We start from the raw sequence: 19,164 nt of genomic DNA, 5'->3' as shown, positions 1-19,164 counted from the left end.
TATAACATAGGGATAGAGGAAGGTAGTCTAGTAACTTAGCAACGAAACTGGAATGTGCTCATAGCAACTGGGCAGCACTATGGATGGGACTGAAAACTCAGCCTCAGCTGGGATCCTCTAATGACTGGGTCATTTACACCAAATGTCTTTTTGTAGTTTTCAAAAAGAAATATGAGAATATCTTATCATTTAGAAAATAGTGTACAGTTTTTCAACTTCATTCAGATTAACAAAGAGAGTACTGCAACCCTGAAAAAAATTTCTGTAGCCTCTTCTTGATGGTCCCGCTGAATGTCTCTGACTTTGGCTGAATTGATGATTTTTGTCAAAATGGTATCCAATAAAAAAAAATGACAAAAAAATATGCCTAATTTAAAATAAAACAATAGCCATAATGTACTCCAGGAGTGGACTAAACTAAAACTTGCAATGCTAAATCAAACATTCTAAGAATAGTTGTGTGATATTGTACCGGGAAAGAAGTCACATTAATTTTACTTTTTTTGGTAACCTAGAAAATATCTACAACATAAATAATAGTTAAATAAACAGTGTTAGTCATTTGCAAAGCATTCACCTCTAAACAGTTCATCAGCACTAGATGCCTCCAGAGTTCTTGGATCTAAAGGAAAGGAAAGACTAAACCAATACACATTATCACTGATGATAATCTGCCACACTAATAGTGATGCAGTAAAAATGGCAATAAAAGATAAAAGTAAAACTTCTAAAGTAATATACAACAAGAAGAGCATTACCTGGCCTGGAACAATAGTATGTGTGAAAAGTTTATTCAGTTCCACTAACTTATTAGGAGTGATGTTAAATTTCAGTGCTATAGAGTTTAGGGTGTCCTGGCTTCCAGCCTAGAATAATTAAACAAACAAGAGTCAATACATAAAGCAAAACAAGACAAAACAAAAATCCTTTTGATAGACAATATTAATCTATTTATGATAAAAATGGTTTAAAAAGTAGTACATACATCTGAATGTATTATGAAAAAGAATGAATACATTCTAAATTCTTAAGGAAAATTTTTTTTAAATGTTATTCATTTCTGGGTTTCCTTTATCTTCAATTTCACTGTTCACTAATAGATTCTAAACTTACTTTGGCACAACTTTGGTGTATGGAGCAGAGGTCCATGAGGTATAACACAAAACTGTAAGAAGAAAAAAAATAAAATATACACACAGTATCCCCCATGGGGGAAATGGGACTGTTTACTTTCTCTCTTTGCATTTTTCTGTCTACTTGCCTAAGTCTTCACTGGACTATTAGCTACTGGATGGCGGTCTGTTAATAGTCATTTGCCCCTACAGTGCCTGACACACAAAAGGTATTTAAATATTTGCTGAACGAATACAGTCAAAGCTGAAATAAATATAGGTTAGTTACCAATAATTGTTCGTTATCATTAAAAATGACAACTTCCCATGGTTAGCCAAATTAGTGTTATTCTGTAAATCTATAAAATTTGTGATATATGTTGTAGGTATATAGGTTTCTTTTCTAAGAGGGGGAGAACAGAAATAAAGAGGACAGAAAGAAGATGTGACACTTCACAGTAAAAAAACTCCTCCCCAAAAGAAGTTGCTGCCTCTGGTCAGGTCGATAGCCCAGAACAGACTTCCTGTCCAGGGCCACTTGTTAGTGGGAGTTCATATTAATGAATGTCACCTAGATGTTTCCATCTACAGCCCTAGGTCAAAACTGGTGGCTGTTCTATAAGCAGAATTGTCTCAACCAGATAAACCTTGAATGAGGTGGAGATTTGAAATGGATGCAGGAGACTGTGACCTGAGAAAAGAATTAAACACACCACTGCCCTCAGTACAAAAAACCAACCAACTAGATGAACTATCTCAGAATAAACAAGTTCATAGTTACCTTTTACACTAAAATTACTTTAAAGCACTTCTAGCACAAGTTAGAATATAAATACATATCTTTAAAATCACTGAAAACCCCAGCAGAGGGGGTGGTGGGCCTGCAGACAGACCACACCTAGGGAACACAGAGGCCACAACCAGTGGACTCCAGTGGCCAAAACCTTCTTTTACACAGACAAAATGGGAAGGCAGAAAAATGCAACACAAATGAATCAAGATAAATCCCCACAAAAGGACCTGAATGAGTCAGATATAACCAAATTACTGGATGCAGAGTTTAAAATAACAATTGTTAGGATGCTCAAAGATCTTAGAACAACAATACATGGTCATTACGAACATCTAAATAAAGATATAGCAAATATAAAAAAGGACATTGAAATAATTAAAAAGAATCAATCAGAAATGACAAATACAATATCAGAAATAAAGAACACAATGGAAGGAATTAAAATCAGGATGGACGAAGCTGAGAATAGAATCAGCGAGTTAGAGGACAATATAAATGAAGGCACAGAAGCAGAGCAGAAAAAAGAAAAGAGACTCAAAAAGTCTGAGGAAACTTTTAGAGTTCTGTGACAACATGAAGAGAAATAACATCTGCATCATAGGGGTTCCTGAAGAAGAAGAGAAAGAACAAGGGATAGAGACTTTGTTCAAACATATCATAGCTGAAAACTTCCCTAAATCAGGGCAGGAAAACGTCTCACAAGTTCAAAAAGCACAGAGAACTCCATTAAAGAGAAACCCAAGGAAATCTATACCAAGACACGTCATAATTAAAATCCCAAAGCTAAGTGATAAAGAGAAAATATTAACAGCTGCTAGAGAATAAAAGGCTATCACCTACAAAGGAGCCCCCACAAGGATGACTTCCGACTTCTCAACAGAAACATTTGAGGCCAGAAGGGTATGGCAAGAAATATTCAAAGTAATGCAGAACAAGAGCCTACAACCAAGACTACTTTATCCAGCAAGGCTATCCTTTAAAATTGAAGGAGAAATAAAAAGCTTTCCAGACAAAAAAAAAAAACCCACAAGGAATTCACTACAACCAAACCAATGCTGCAAGAAATGCTAAGGGGCCTGTTGTAAACAGATCGAAGGGGAAAAAGAATATAGCAAAAGAGGAATACAGTTTTAAAGAATAAAATGGCAATAAACAACTACATATCAATAATAACCTTAAATGTAAATGGATTAAATGATCTGATCAAAACACATAGGGTAGCTGTGTGGATAAGAAAACAGGACCCTTACATATGCTGTCTACAAGAGACACACCTTAAAACAAAAGATGCACACAGACTGAAGATAAAAGGACGGAAAAAATTATTTCACGCAAATGGAAATGAAAAAAAAGCTGGGGTAGCAATACTTATATCAGACAAAATGGACTTTAAAACAAAGGCTATAGTAAAAGATAAAGAAGGTCATTACATAATAATAAAGAGAGCAATCCAATAGGAAGATATAACCGTTATAAATATCTACGAACCTAATATAGGAGCACCTAAATATATAAAACAGACTTTGATAGATTTAAAGGGCGAGATAAACAGCAATACTATAATAGTAGGGGATTTTAATACCCATTAACATCACTAGATAGGTCCTCAAGAAAGAAAATTAACAAAGAAACAGCAGACTTAAAGGACACACTAGATGAACTCGATTTAATAGGTATCTTCAGAACCTTTCACCCCAAAGCAGCAGCATATACATTCTTTTCAAGTGCTCATGGTACATCCTCTAGGACAGACCACATGTTAGGGCACAAAAGCGGTCTCAACAAATTTAAGAAGACTGAAATCATATCAAGCACTTTCTCTGGTCACAATGGCATGAAACTAGAAATCAACCACAACAGAAAAACTGAAAAATACTCAAACACATGGAAACTAAATAGCATGTTATCAAATAATGAATGGGTTTACAATGAGATCAAAGAAGAAATTTAAAAATTCCTAGAAATGAATGATAATGAACATACATCAACTCAAAATTTATGGGACATAGCAAAAGCAGTTCTGAGAGGGAAGTTCATAGCATTACAGGCATTCCTTAAGAAGCTAGAAAAAGTTCAAATAAACAACTTAATCCTGCAACAAAAATAACTAGAAAAAGAACAGCAAGTAAAGCCCAGAGGTAGTAGAAAGAAGGAAATGATAAAGATCAGAGTGGAAATAAATGATATAGAGGCAAAAGAAACAATACAGAGGATCAATGAAACCAGGAGCTGGTTCTTTGAAAAGGTAAACAAGATCGATGAACCTTTAACCAGACTCACCAAGAAAAAAAGAGAGAGGACTCAAATAAGTAAAATTAGAAATGAGAATGGAGAAATAACAACTGACACAACAGAAATACAAAATATTGTAAGAAAATAATATGAAGAACTGTATGCCAAAAAACTAGACAACCTAGATAAAATGGATAAATTCCTCGAAACATATAATCTTTATTTATTTATTTATTTATTTACTTTTTACAGAGACAGAGAGTGAGTCAGAGAGAGGGATAGACAGGGACAGACAGGAACAGAGAGAGACGAGAAGCATCAATCATTAGTTTTTCGTTGCGCGTTACAACACCTTGTTCATTGATTGCTTTCTCATATATGCCTTGACCATGGGCCTTCAGCCGACCGAGTAACCCCTTGCTGGAGCCAGCGACCTTGGGTTCAAGCTGGTGGGCTTTTGCTCAAACCAGATGAACCTGTGCTCAAGCTGGCGACCTGGGGTCTCGAACCTGGGTCCTCTGCATCCCAGTTTGACTCTCTATCCACTGCACCATCACCTGGTCAGGCGAAACATATAATCTTCCAAAAATTAATCTGGAAGAATCAGAAAACCTAAACAGACCGATTACAACAAATGAGATCGAAACAGTTATCAAAAAACTCCCAAAAAAGAAAAGTCCTGGGCCTGATGGCTTCACAAGTGAATTCTACCAAATATTCAAAGAAGAACTAACTCCTATCCTTCTCAAGCTATTTCAAAAAATTCAAGAGGAAGGAAGACTTCCAAGCTCCTTTTATAAGGTGAGCATAATTCTGATTCCAAAACTAGGCAAAGACAACACAAAGAAAGAAAATTATAGGCCAATATCCCTGATGAATTTAGATGCTAAAATCCTCAACAAAATATTAGCAAACTGGATCTAGCAATATATGAAAAAAATCATACATCATGATCAAGTGGGATTTATTCTTGGGAGGCAAGGCTGGTACAATATTTGCAAATCAATCAATGTGATTCATCATATAAACAAAAGGAAGGAGAAAAACCACATGATAATTTCAATAGATGCAGAAAAAGCATTTGATAAAATCCAGCACCCATTTATGACAAAAACTCTCAGCAAAGTGGGAATACAGGGAACATACCTCAACATAATAAAGGCCATCTATGACAAACCCACAGCCAACATCATACTCAATGGGAAAAAATTAATAGCAATCCCCTTAAGATCAGGAACTAGGCCCCCTTTCACCACTCTTATTCAACATAGTTCTGGAAGTCCTAGCCACAGCAATCAGACAAGAAAAAGAAATAAAAGGCATCCAAATTGGAAAAGAAGACGTAAAACTATCATTATTTGCAGATGATATGATTTTGTATACAGAAAACCCTAGAGTCTCAGTCAAAAAACTACTAGACTTGTTAAATGAATTCAGCAAGGTGGCAGGATATAAAATTAATACGCAGAAATTAGAGGCATTTTTATACACTAACAATGAAGTGTCAGAAAGAGAAATTAAGGAAGCAATCCCCTTCACCACTGCAACCAAGAAAGTAAAGTACCTAGGAATAAATTTAACCAGGGAGTTTAAAGACTTGTACTCAAAAAATTATAAAACATTCATTAAAGAAATCAAGGAAGATACAAATTAAGTGGAAGCATATACCGTGCTCATGGTTAGGAAGAGTAAACATCATTAAAATGTCTATATTACCCAAAGCAATTTATAAATTCAATGCCATGCCAATTAAAATACCAACGACATACTTCAAAGATATGGAACACATATTCCAAAAATTTATATGGAACCAAAAGAGAACGTGAATAGCCTCAGCAATCCTGTAAAGGAAGAATAAAGTGGGAGGTATCAGCTTCTGGATATCAAGTTATACTACAAGGCCACTGAACTCAAAACAGCCTGGTACTGGCATAAGAACAGGCATATAGATCAATGGAACAGAACAGAGAACCCAGAAATAAACCCACACCTTTATGGACAACTGATATTTGACAAAGGAGGTAAGAGCATACAATGGAGTAAAGACAGCCTCTTCAACAAATGGTGTTGGAAAAATTGGACAGCTACCTGCAAAATAATGAAACTAGACTACCAACTTACACCATTCACAAAAATAAACTCAAAATAAATAAAAGACTTAAATGTAAGCCATAAAACCATAAGCATCTTAGAAGAAAACATAGGCAGTAAATACTCTGACATCTCTCGCAGCAATATATTTGCTGATTTATTTCTATGGGGAAGTGAAATAAAAGACAGGATAAACAAATGGGACTACATCAAACTAAAAAGCTTTTGCGAAGCTAAAGACAATAAGAACAAAATAAAAAGACAAACTACACAATGGGAGAACATATTTGACAATACGTCTGATAAGGGGTTAATAACCAAAATTTATAAAGAACTTGTAAAACTCAACACCAGGAAGACAAACAATCCAATCAAAAAATGGGCGAAAGAAATAGACACTTTTCCATAGAAGACATACAGATGGCCAATAGGCATATGAAAAAATGCTCAACATCACTAATCATTAGAGAAATGCAAATTAAAACCACAATGAGATATCACCTCACACCTGTCAGAATGGCGCTCATCATCAAAACAACACAGAATAAGTGCTGGCGAGGATGTGAAGAAAAGGGGACCCTCCTGCACTGCTGGTGGGAATGCAGACTGGTGCAGCCACTGTGGAAAACAGTATGGAAATTCCTCAAATAATTAAAAATATAACTGCCTTGTGACCCAGCTATCCCACTTTTAGAAATATACCCCAAGAACACCATAGCACTGTTTCAAAAGCAGAAATGCACCCCCATGTTTATGGCAGCATTGTTCACAATAGCAAAGATCTGGAAACAGCCCAAGTGTCCGTCAGTGGATGAGTGGATTAAAAAGCTTTGGTACATGTTACTATGGAATACTACTCAGCCATAAGAAATGACGACATCTGTTCATTTACAACAACATGAATGGACCTTGATAACATTATACTGAGTGAAATAAGTAAATCAGAAAAAACTAAGAACTATATGGTTCCATACATAGGTGGGACATAAAAATGAGACTCAGAGACATGGACAAGAGTGTGGTTATGGAGGGGTGGAGAGGGAGGGGGTTGGGGGAGGGGAGGGACAGAAAGAAAAACAGAAGGTGACGGAAGACAACTGCACTTTGGGTGATGGGAATGCAGCATAAGCAAATGGCAAAATAACTTAGAGATGTTTTCTCTGAACATATGTACCCTGATTTATTAAAAGAAATAAAAAACAACCAAACAAAAAAAGTAAAATAAAATAAAATTATAAATCTTAAAAAAAAGAAAAAAAAAGAAGTAGAGATTTTCACCGTGTGGGGACTATTCTTATAAGTGCAATTGCATCCTGCCTCCCTATGCTGTCACTGATGGGAGCAGGGGTGTTACTGTGTGGGTGACAAAAATGGAGCCTGAGAGATTTGCTAGTGATCTGGCCCAAGCATATTTTAGAGCTAAGGAAAGTGATTTTCAGGAAGTGCCACACTGTGGCCTGCTCTGGGCTGGGCCTCTCCTGATTCACAGCTGTTGTTTGGGAACTGAGAAACTGAAGGTCTTCCCTGCACAAAACCCCCATGCACTTGTTTCTCTCTAATGCATGTTAGTTACCTTTCTCTAAGAGGCAGTACAGTGGAATTTTTAAGTTTAAGAAAAGTAATTTTTCATTAGATTTATGCTATTAAACTGGAAATTTTGAAATGAAAACATTTTAAATATTAAAATCACTAAAATATGGGCATTATAAAAATTTCAAAACCTCAACATTATTCATGAAAGTAGCCAGATAGATGCCAGGGGCCAGATATTGTCAATCTCCATTTATATGAAATGTCCAGAAAAGGTCAATCTTCAGAGACTAAGTACATCAATGATTACCTGGAGCTGTGAGTGGCAATTGGGAGCGACTACAAATGTTCCAAGGGATCTTATTTGCGTGGTGAAGTGTTCTAAAACTGGGTTACGGTGATGGTTGAATAGGTTGGTAAATTAACTAAAAATCATTGAATTAGACATATAAATTGGGGAGAATTTTATGGTATGTAAATAAAACTGTTAAAAAACAAAATACATATATACTAACTATTGCTAAACTAAGTTTCCTATCTCATCTGTTACTTCAATCATTTCTGTATCCTTGGTGTCACATTTTATTGTCTTTAATAGTTACCCTAAGTTTACTGGGTTTCAAGTTCATATGTTGCCTCTGAACTTAGGTTGAGAAGCTAAGACCAGGAGCTGGCAAAAAAAAAAAAAAAAATCACTGAAAACCTATCAATAGATGCTCTAACCTCTACCCTGAGAAAAATCAACTCTACTAAAAATGAAAATAAAAAGATGTTCCAATATATATATTTTTCCAATATTAGATACTTACATAACGCAGGGCAGGCAAAAGTAGGTTTGAAGTTGTAAGTACATGAAACAGTTTATTCTTATATTATTATTAATTATTGCATTGTTTATTTGTATTACAACTGTAAACTGTAAACCAGGGGTCCCCAAACTACGGCCCGTGGGCCACATGAGGCCCCCTGAGGCCATTTATCCAGCCCCCCTGCACTTCCGGAAGGGGCACCTCTTTCATTAGTGGTCAGTGAGAGGAGCATAGTTCCCATTGAAATACTGGTCAGTTGGTTGATTTAAATTTACTTGTTCTTTATTTTAAATATTGTATTTGTTCCCGTTTTGTTTTTTTTACTTTAAAATAAGATCTGTGCAGTGTGCATAGGGATGTGTTCATAGTTTTTTTTATAGTCTGGCCCTCCAATGGTCTCAGGGACAGTGAACTGGCCCCCTGTGTAAAAAGTTTGGGGACCCCTGCTGTAAACCTACCTTTGCCCACCCCTGTATATTCAAATCCAGGGATTTTCAGGATTTAGACTCAGTACAAGACACAAATTGAGAAGACAACAGACTAGAGCCATACTAGTCTTGGGTCATTTGCTTAATCTCTCTGGGTCTCAGTTTCTTTATCCATCAAACAGAGATAATCATAATTTCTGCTTGACAGCACATATTTCACGGGAAGTGATCCATAAATTTTATATTTTTATGAAAAAAAAACTTGTAGAAGATACTGCGCATTGGGAGTGAAGGGAAGGAGAGACTTTATCAATCTGGAGTTATGACATAAGGATAAGACATAGAAAACCAATTCACAGACCCTGGGAGGGGTTCTGATACCATGTCTGAAACTTATCAGAATGCTGAAATATCTACAGCTCAGGAGTAATCTAAGCAATCTGGTAAGAGCTAGCATGGTTCTCTAAACACAAAGTTATGAATCACTTATTTTTTTTCTTGGTGTTACAGGAAGAATTTCTTGGTGTTACAGGAAGAGAGTCAGAGAAAAGCCAAGCTTGAAAACAGATTCAGGGGGTTAGCCAGGAGGAGCTGCCACTGCCCACTGCTCCCTGGTTGCAAGTCTTGGGGGTTCCCTTAGAGCTGAGGAGAAAGAGAGAGGCAAGGAAAATGCTCCTGGGGGGAAAAAGAGGGGAAGGGGAAGGGGGAAAGGAAAGGTGTGGGCATATTCCAGAAGGAAGTGCATACATGAATCACTTATTTCCAATAAAGTACACAAAATCACTTGCCAAGTAAAACCAATTTCCAGAACATAAATAAAACAGGTAGGTGTTTCTGCATTACTAATCTGACCACATGCTGAATTAACCTGGGGGCTCATTTCACTCTCTCTGCACACTGTTCAGTATATGCCATGGGAAATAGCTCCTGGCAAACAACACTTCCCCTTTCTTTGGAGGGCTTGTGGATGCACAGGTGGCTTTAGACTACTGTACTGACGACAAATACTCCAACACTTCTGGAGTACTTAGTATGAAGGAAGGCCCTGTGCTAGGTGTTAGGGGATCAATATCATATTGTAATAAAAGTGGTGGCCCTGGCCGGTTGGCTCAGTGGTAGAGCGTCGGCCTGGCATGTGGAAGTCCCAGGTTCGATTCCCAGCCAGGGCACACAGGAGAGGTGCTCATCTGCTTCTCCACCCCTCCCCGTCTCCTTCCTCTCTGTCTCTCTCTTCCCCTCCCGCAGCCAAGGCTCCATTCGAGCAAAAGATGGCCTGGGCGCTGGGGATGGCTCCTTGGCCTCTGCCCCAGGCGCTAGAGTGGCTCTGGTCGCGACGCCCCGGATGGGCAGAGCATCACCCCCTGGTGGGCATGCCGGGTGGATCCCGGTCAGGCGCATGCGGGAGTCTGTCTTGACTGCCTCCCCGTTTCCAGCTTCAGAAAGATACAAAAAAAAAAAAAGTGGTAACGTGACACATATAATCACCCCAAATCCTTTCTGGAAAGGACTAGCCCTGCAAACCACAGAAAGATGTTTACAGAGCACTGAGCAAGAAATGCCTGTGCGAGAGCTCTTCCCTGTGAGTCTGCCGAGGCTGGGAGAAGATTTACCCCTCCAAAAGAACTACCAGGGAAGGACTGGTCCCTGCTGCTTGCCTTAAAGAGCCTGGGATGTACACAAATGATCAGTGCAAAGCAATACCCATGAGGAAACACAACCAGGCAATGGCACAGCACTTAACTACTTCTTAGAAAGAAGACTCCTCCACAATGCTATTTCAACATGAATTTAAACAGATCCATAACTGAGTGGCCCATCTTCTAACAGACATAGGATAAACAGACACAGCTTCTGCTTCCAGGGGCTCATGGTGCAGTGAAAACAAGGAGCATAATATGCCACATCTTGTGGCGGTGCAGTAACGATCACATACACGCACAGTATCATTCAGCTACCGACCCAACAATACGGAAGGTCTGCATCCTACAAGCACTTTTCTGGTGGCCAAAAAGGGGTCTAGTGTCTATCCATGGATGTATGAATTAAGTAACAAGATAGACATTAAAATAATAATCACTCGCCCTGGCCGGTTGGCTCAGCGGTAGAGCGTCGGCCTAGCGTGCGGAGGACCTGGGTTCGATTCCTGGCCAGGGCACATAGGAGAAGCGCCCATTTGCTTCTCCACCCCTCCGCCGCGCTTTCCTCTCTGTCTCTCTCTTCCCCTCCCGCAGCCAAGGCTCCATTGGAGCAAAGATAGCCCGGGCGCTGGGCATGGCTCTGTGGCCTCTGCCTCAGGCGCTAGAGTGGCTCTGGTCGCAATATGGCGACGCCCAGGATGGGCAGAGCATCGCCCCCTGGTGGGCAGAGCACCGCCCCTGGTGGGCGTGCCGGGTGGATCCCGGTCGGGCGCATGCGGGAGTCTGTCTGACTGTCTCTCCCTGTTTCCAGCTTCAGAAAAATGAAAAAAAAAAAAAAAAATAATAATAATAATAATCACTACTGAATCAATAATGTTAAACGAAGATAAATTTTTTTATAAAGAAACGCGATTTTATGAGAGAATAAAATAAAGAGAGACCTGGCTTAGACTTGCTGGATGATTATGAAAAGGAGGAAAGAACATGGAGAGTAATGGGAAGACATTGAGAATAAGGTTCTGGCTTGTAGAAAAGTGTAGATGATGGAGCCACTGCTTCTTTAAAAAAGACCAAGCCTGAAGGTCTAAGTAGATATGCTGAGAAGTCAACTGAATCTACAGTTCTGGAATTCAGAAAGCATTTCTGAAATGGAGACCTAACATTTGTTGTCACTGGTGTATCACAGGTAATTCAAGTCAAAGGTTTATGTGAGTGAGATTGCCCAAGGAGAAAAGATGGAGGGAAGAGAAAGACTCACAACAGGTCGTAAGAAGCTCCCCTGTTTACTGGGTGTATAAGAGGAATGCAGCGAAGGGACAGCAGGTATCAAGAGAACCATTATATAAACCAGGGGTCCCCAAACTATGGCCCACAGGCCACATGCGGCCCCGAGGCCATTTATCCGGTCCCCGCCGCACTTCTGGAAGGGTACTTCTTTCATTGGTGGTCAGTGAGAGGAGCATAGTTCCCATTGAAATACTGGTCAGTTTGTTGACTTAAATTTACTTGTTCTTTACTTTAAATATTGTATTTATTCCCATTTTGTTTTTTTACTTTAAAATAAGATATGTGCAGTGTGCATAGGAATTTGTTCATAGTTTTTTTTATAGTCCGGCCCTCCAACGGTCTGAGAGACAGTGAACTGACCCCCTGTGTAAAAAGTTTGGGGACCCCTGATATAAACCTAGTAGCAGTAACAAACATTCACACTTCCTGTTTATACTCACAGTGTACTCCACAGTGCCATGGGGCTTCTGAACCACCATCTTCTTCTCCTTTTTATCATGTGTTTTGTTTTGATTGTCATCTGAAGAATAAAATGTATGTAAATGAGTAATTTAAGGAATTGAGGACAGGGTAATCTACAGTATATTAAAACCCACTTTCAAATTTACTATAAAAAAAGATAAAAATAAAATGAACTAAGGTCACACAAAATACATACTTCTAAAAAATACTATTCATCAGTGAACACTTGAATAAATTTTTATCTATAATAGTACAAATAATAGAGGATGTTTTATAGTTATTAAAGTAATAGTTTAAATGATAATGTCTAATGAGGAAGTTAGAGTAAAAATACACAGTATAAGTGACATATATGATGTATAATGTAAGTAAGTACAGCCCTTTTAGAAAGGGATTTGTCAGGTCTGACCTGTGGTGGCACAGTGGATAAAGCATTGACCGGGAACGCTGAGTTGCCAGTTGGAAACCCTGGGCTTGCCTGGTCAAGGCACAAATGGGAGTTGATGCTTCTTGCTCCTCCCTTCCTTCTCTTTCTCCCCCACCCTTCTCTAAAATGAGTTTTAAAAAATTAAAAAAAATCCCTGGCCGGTTGGCTCAGTGGTAGAGCGTCAGCCTGGCGTGCAGAAGTCCCGGGTTCGATTCCCGGCCAGGGCACACAGGAGAAGCGCCCATCTGCTTCTCCACCCCTACCCTTCTCCTTCCTCTCTGTCTCTCTCTCCCCCTCCCGCAGCCGAAGCTCCATTGGAGCAAAGATGGCCCGGGCGCTGGTATTGGCTCCTTGGCCTCTGCCCCAGGCGCTGGAGTGGCTCTGGTGGCAACAGAGCGACGACCCGGAGGGGCAGAGCGTCGCCCCCTGGTGGGCGTGCCGGGTGGATCCCGGCCGGGCGCATGCGGGAGTCTGACTGTCTCTCCCCGTTTCCAGCTTCAGAAAAATACAAAAACAAACAAACAAACAAACAAAAAAATTAAAAAAAAGTGATTTGTCAACATGTGACAATAACCATAAAAGTGTCCATTCTTTGACATTCCTTCCCTTAGGAATTTATCCTAAGAAAAAATCTGAAAAATGAAAAATGCTATTTGTCACAGATTTATATGGCAACTGCTATATTATTTATGTGAGTGAGATTGAAACTCTGAAAGATCTATATATACAATAATATATTAAGATGGATCATAGATTTTGCAATTTTTACAGCTCAAAACTGGTCAACCTAATAGTTTGGCAGCTGCATATGATTCAACCTAAATATTATTATTATTATTATTATTATTATTATTTTAACAGAGACAAAGAGAGTCAGAGAGAGGGACAGATAGGAACAGACAGGAATGGAGAGAGATGAGAAGCATCAATCATAAGTTTTTCCTTGCGACACCTTAGATCACGGGTAGTCAACCTTTTTATACCTACAGCCCACTTTTGTATCTCAGTAGTAAAGTTTTCTAACCACCCACCGGTTCCACAGTAATGGTGATTTATAAAGTAGGGAAGTAACTTTACTTTATAAAATTTATAAAGCAGAGTTACAGCAAGTTAAAGTGTATAACAATTACTTACCAAGTACTTTATGTCGAATTTTCACTAAGTTCGGCAGAATAAATCTTTATAAAACAACTTACTATAGTTAAATCTATCTTTTTATTTATACTTTGGTTGCTCCGCTACTGCCCACCATGAAAGCTGGAACGGCCACTAGTGGGTGGTAGGGACCAGGTTGACATCACTGCCTTAGTTGTTCATTGATTGCTTTCTCATATGTGCCTTGACCGGGGGGGGGGGGGGGTCACAGCAGACCGAGAAACCCCTTGCTTGAGCCAGTGACCTTGGGTCTAAGCTGGTGAGCTTTGCTCACACCAGATGAGCCCACGCTCAAGCTGGCAACCTTGGAGTCTCGAACCTGGGTCCTCCACATCTCAGTCCAACGCTCTATCCACTGCACCACTGCCTGGTCAGGCTCAAACTAAATATTATAATTAAATGCATCTTAATATAACCAACCCAGAATCTGAAAACCAGAGAGACATATAGCAATGGATAAAACTTAAGTGAATAAGTTATATAAAAAATAATTAATTATAAAAAGATGCTCTAACTTGCATGTGATCAGAAAAATGCAAACCAAGATGAGTTATCATTTTGTACCTATCAGCATGGCAAAAGAGAGAAAGCTGGATAACTAGTGTTCCACTTCCTAAGCCCTACACTCCTGTCTTCTCATTGACCATAAATAGCTGTCACTGTTGGTCTTGCTTTCAGAACAGTCTCTTTATAGCTTTTTGTAGGTGCTTCCTACTTCCAGAGCCTCAGCTTCCTCTGTCCACCTGTGACAGCTTCTCCCCCTCATCTTTTCATAAGCTGTGTACAATTATATCTGGCCTCACAGGGAGCACTGCTTCAAGCACTCTCTTTGCTCAGCTACAAAAGAAAAACAGGTGCTAGCCGAACCTTCCAAGATAAACTGAACTATGTACACCTAAATTTAGTACAGAAATTATTTTCTTTTGGTACAGGTGGGTAGGATGGAACAATGTCAAATTTGGTAATGCTACTAAAAAAAAATAAAATAAAATCCTTCCAGAGTCTAAGTTTTAAAATTTATAAGGTAAGGACCAGGATGTACCTACTTTAACTGTCTGGTGCCTTAACATGATACCCAATATAAATGCCTGAATAAATTTCCCAAGATAAATCAATGAGTCTGACAAGTCTGATTGTGAGCAACATTTTTACTGATAGAACATCACACTGGGAATCGAATCCACAAGCCAAACTCTATGTTTTATAGGTGATTTAACATAGAATGCAAAGAGTAACTGTCACATTCTAAGGACCAATTGAATTGTCTTCATATCACTATAGCACAGGTAAGGTTTCATATTGCTTCCTAAATATTTTTTGCAGTAAATTTTAAAGGTAGCCAACAATATGCCTCAAGAAATGAAGTCATATACACCTTCCAGGTTATGCAGTACATAGTCCACAAAGCACTGGAAAGAGCTGGGGAGAGACCTATGAGCCTCAGGAAAGGGCTACTCTGCTGTGCTTCTGGACGGAGGTATTGTATTTGAGAAGAGAACTCATGACCACCCCCAGAATGGAATTAGATGACCCCTGACCACACCCAGGATGGAACTAGAGGACCCATGACCATTCTCCAGAATGGAATTAAAAAACACATGACCATTTCCCAGAATGGAACTAAAGAACACATGACCATTTCCCAGGATGGAACTAGAGAAACTATGACCATTCTCCAGGATGGAATTAGAGAACCATGACAATTCCCTAGGTAGAACTAGAGAACCCATGACCATTCCCCAAAATGGAACTAGGGAACCCATGACCATTCCCCAAAATGGAACTAGAGAACCTAGAGTACCCATAACCATTCCCTGGAGTGGAACTAGAAAACCCATAACCATTCTCCAGGATGGAACCAGAGAACCCATGACCATTCTCCGGGATGGAACTAGAGAACTCATGACCATTCACTGGGATGGAACCAGAGAACCCATGACCATTCTCCAGGGCAGAACTAGAGAACCCATGACCATTCACTGGGATGGAACTAGAGAACCCATGATCATTCTCCAGGATGGAACCAGAGAACCCATGACCATTCTCCGGGATGGAACTAGAGAACTCATGACCATTCTCTGGGATGGAACTAGAGAACCTAGAGAACTCATGACCATTCACCGGGATGGAACTAGAAAACCCATAATCATTCTCTAGGATGGAACTAGAAAACCCATAACCATTCTCTAGGATGGAACTAGAGAATCCATGACCATTCTCTGAGATGGAACTAGAGAACCTAGAGAACTCATGACCATTCACCGGGATGGAACTAGAAAACCCATAACCATTCTCTAGGATGGAACTAGAGAACCCATGACCATTCTCTAGGATGGAACTAGAGAACCCATGACCATTCTCTGGGATGGAACTAGAGAACCCATGACCATTCTCTGGGATGGAACTAGAGAACTCATGACCATTCTCCAGGATGGAACCAGAGAACCCATGACCATTCCCTGGAGTGGAACTAGAAAACCCATAACCACTCTCTAGGATGGAACTAGAGAACCCATGACCATTCTCTGGGATGGAACTAGAGAACCCATGACCATTCTCTGGGATGGAACTAGAGAACTCATGACCATTCTCCAGGATGGAACCAGAGAACCCATGACCATTCCCTGGAGTGGAACTAGAAAACCCATAACCACTCTCTAGGATGGAACTAGAGAACCCATGACCATTCTCTGGGATGGAACTAGAGAACCCATGACCATTCTCCAGGATGGAACTAGAGAACCCATGACCATTCTCCAGGATAGAACCAGAGAACCCATGACCATTCCCTGGAGTGGAACTAGAAAACCCATAACCATTCTCTGGGATGGAACTAGAGAACTCATGACCATTCACTGGGATGGAACTAGAGAATCCATGACCATTCTCCAGGATGGAACTAGAGAACTCATGACCATTCACTGGGATGGAACTAGAGAATCCATGACCATTCTCCAGGATGGAACTAGAGAACTCATGACCATTCACCGGGATGGAACTACAGGATCCATGACCATTCACTGGGATGGAACCAGAGAACCCATGACCATTCTCCAGGATGGAACTAGAGAATCCATGACCATTCTCCAGGATGGAACTAGAGAACTCATGACCATTCACCGGGATGGAACTACAGGATCCATGACCATTCACTGGGATGGAACCAGAGAACCCATGACCATTCTCCAGGATGGAACTAGAGAATCTATGACCATTCTCCAGGATGGAACTAGAGAACCCATGACCATTCACCGGGATGGAACCAGAGAACCCATGACCATTCTCCAGGATGGAACTAGAGAACCCATGACCATTCTCTGGGATGGAACTAGAGAACCCATGACCATTCTCTGGGATGGAACTAGAGAACTCATGACCATTCTCCAGGATGGAACCAGAGAACCCATGACCATTCCCTGGAGTGGAACTAGAAAACCCATAACCACTCTCTAGGATGGAACTAGAGAACCCATGACCATTCTCTGGGATGGAACTAGAGAACCCATGACCATTCTCTGGGATGGAACTAGAGAACTCATGACCATTCTCCAGGATGGAACCAGAGAACCCATGACCATTCCCTGGAGTGGAACTAGAAAACCCATAACCACTCTCTAGGATGGAACTAGAGAACCCATGACCATTCTCTGGGATGGAACTAGAGAACCCATGACCATTCTCCAGGATGGAACTAGAGAACCCATGACCATTCTCCAGGATAGAACCAGAGAACCCATGACCATTCCCTGGAGTGGAACTAGAAAACCCATAACCATTCTCTGGGATGGAACTAGAGAACTCATGACCATTCACTGGGATGGAACTAGAGAATCCATGACCATTCTCCAGGATGGAACTAGAGAACTCATGACCATTCACTGGGATGGAACTAGAGAATCCATGACCATTCTCCAGGATGGAACTAGAGAACTCATGACCATTCACCGGGATGGAACTACAGGATCCATGACCATTCACTGGGATGGAACCAGAGAACCCATGACCATTCTCCAGGATGGAACTAGAGAATCCATGACCATTCTCCAGGATGGAACTAGAGAACTCATGACCATTCACCGGGATGGAACTACAGGATCCATGACCATTCACTGGGATGGAACCAGAGAACCCATGACCATTCTCCAGGATGGAACTAGAGAATCTATGACCATTCTCCAGGATGGAACTAGAGAACCCATGACCATTCACCGGGATGGAACCAGAGAACCCATGACCATTCTCTAGGATGGAACTAGAGAACCCATGACCATTCACCAGGATGGAACCAGAGAACCCATGACCATTCTCCAGGATGCAACTACAGGATCCATGACCCCACCTCACAATGAAACTATAGGATCCATGACTATTCCCCAAGATGGAACCAGAGGACCCATGACCCCCCCCCCCAAGGTGGAACAATCTTCCAATGACAATGATATCTTTACTTCCAGCTTCAGACCTCCTCAGGCCCTTCATACCTATTCAAATTCTGACCCTCCTCCTGTTTACAGAAGCCTGAAGCTAATGTTGTAAAAGTATCTGCTGTCAGAGGGGAAAGTTGGCCATGTGTTTCTCAGAAGCCACTCACAGCAAAGCCACTGAGCCCTCTACCTGCCCTACCTCTGAGAAGTGTGCAGAGCCAGTTTTTCCCAGTCTAACAAGGAAGTGACTCATAAAATTGATAAATACTCTAGAAGAATGAAACATAGCCCTTGAGTCTAGTCTATTTCATTTCTCATAAATTCTGGAGGTGAGGTCAGAAAGCGGGGGAGGGGGCTGTGTTGATATCAGCCTTGGTGGATCTGGTGCCCTGCCCCGTAAGTCCTGCCCCTTCCCTTCCTAGTCCAAAAGAGGGACAAGAATATATGGTTCTTTTTTCCTGCATCTTAGTCCTAGAGACAAGTTTTCTGAAAGACCTCTCCTTCTCTGTGCACTGGAGCTAAAAAAACCTTTATGTTCAGGTGTATGTCGGGGGCGTGGAGGGACATAAAGGCAGGATGTGAAGGAATCCTTAGCGGTGGTGATCTGTGAAATCTTGAATGAGGCTGCAACCGCCAAAGAAATACATGTCAAGAGAAGATCTGAAGTTTGAGAACCAAACCAAAGGAAGGTCTAAATGTGGAAAGTAAAAAGAAGTATGGTTGATGAAGGTGGGGGGAGGGGCTCAGTGCAATTGAAATGATAGGAAAATGAGTGTA

General features: G+C 40.5%; 1 protein-coding gene across 10 annotated transcripts in view; it reads right to left on the bottom strand.

Annotated features, from left to right (window-relative positions):
• Window positions 1-19,164, bottom strand: part of NCOA7 (nuclear receptor coactivator 7) — a 146,075-nt gene that overhangs the window by 58,551 nt on the left and 68,360 nt on the right. For 7 of the 10 annotated variants that reach the window (XM_066247747.1, XM_066247746.1, XM_066247748.1 and 4 more), the window contains 4 exons: window positions 12,360-12,439; window positions 6,737-6,846; window positions 1,114-1,165; window positions 759-866 (listed from right to left, as the gene is read on the bottom strand). In XM_066247747.1, coding sequence (XP_066103844.1) covers window positions 759-866; window positions 1,114-1,165; window positions 6,737-6,846; window positions 12,360-12,439 — 350 coding nt within the window. The remainder of the gene's footprint in view (window positions 1-758; window positions 867-1,113; window positions 1,166-6,736; window positions 6,847-12,359; window positions 12,440-19,164) is intronic. The other 3 variants (XM_066247750.1, XM_066247751.1, XM_066247752.1) reach the window with 2 other exon arrangements.

Source organism: Saccopteryx bilineata, chromosome 12 (assembly GCF_036850765.1).
Source record: "Saccopteryx bilineata isolate mSacBil1 chromosome 12, mSacBil1_pri_phased_curated, whole genome shotgun sequence".
NCBI classification, from domain to species: domain Eukaryota; kingdom Metazoa; phylum Chordata; class Mammalia; order Chiroptera; family Emballonuridae; genus Saccopteryx; species Saccopteryx bilineata.
The sequence above is the reverse complement of the archived record's forward strand: the minus strand, read 5'-3'. Positions and strand labels throughout refer to the sequence as shown.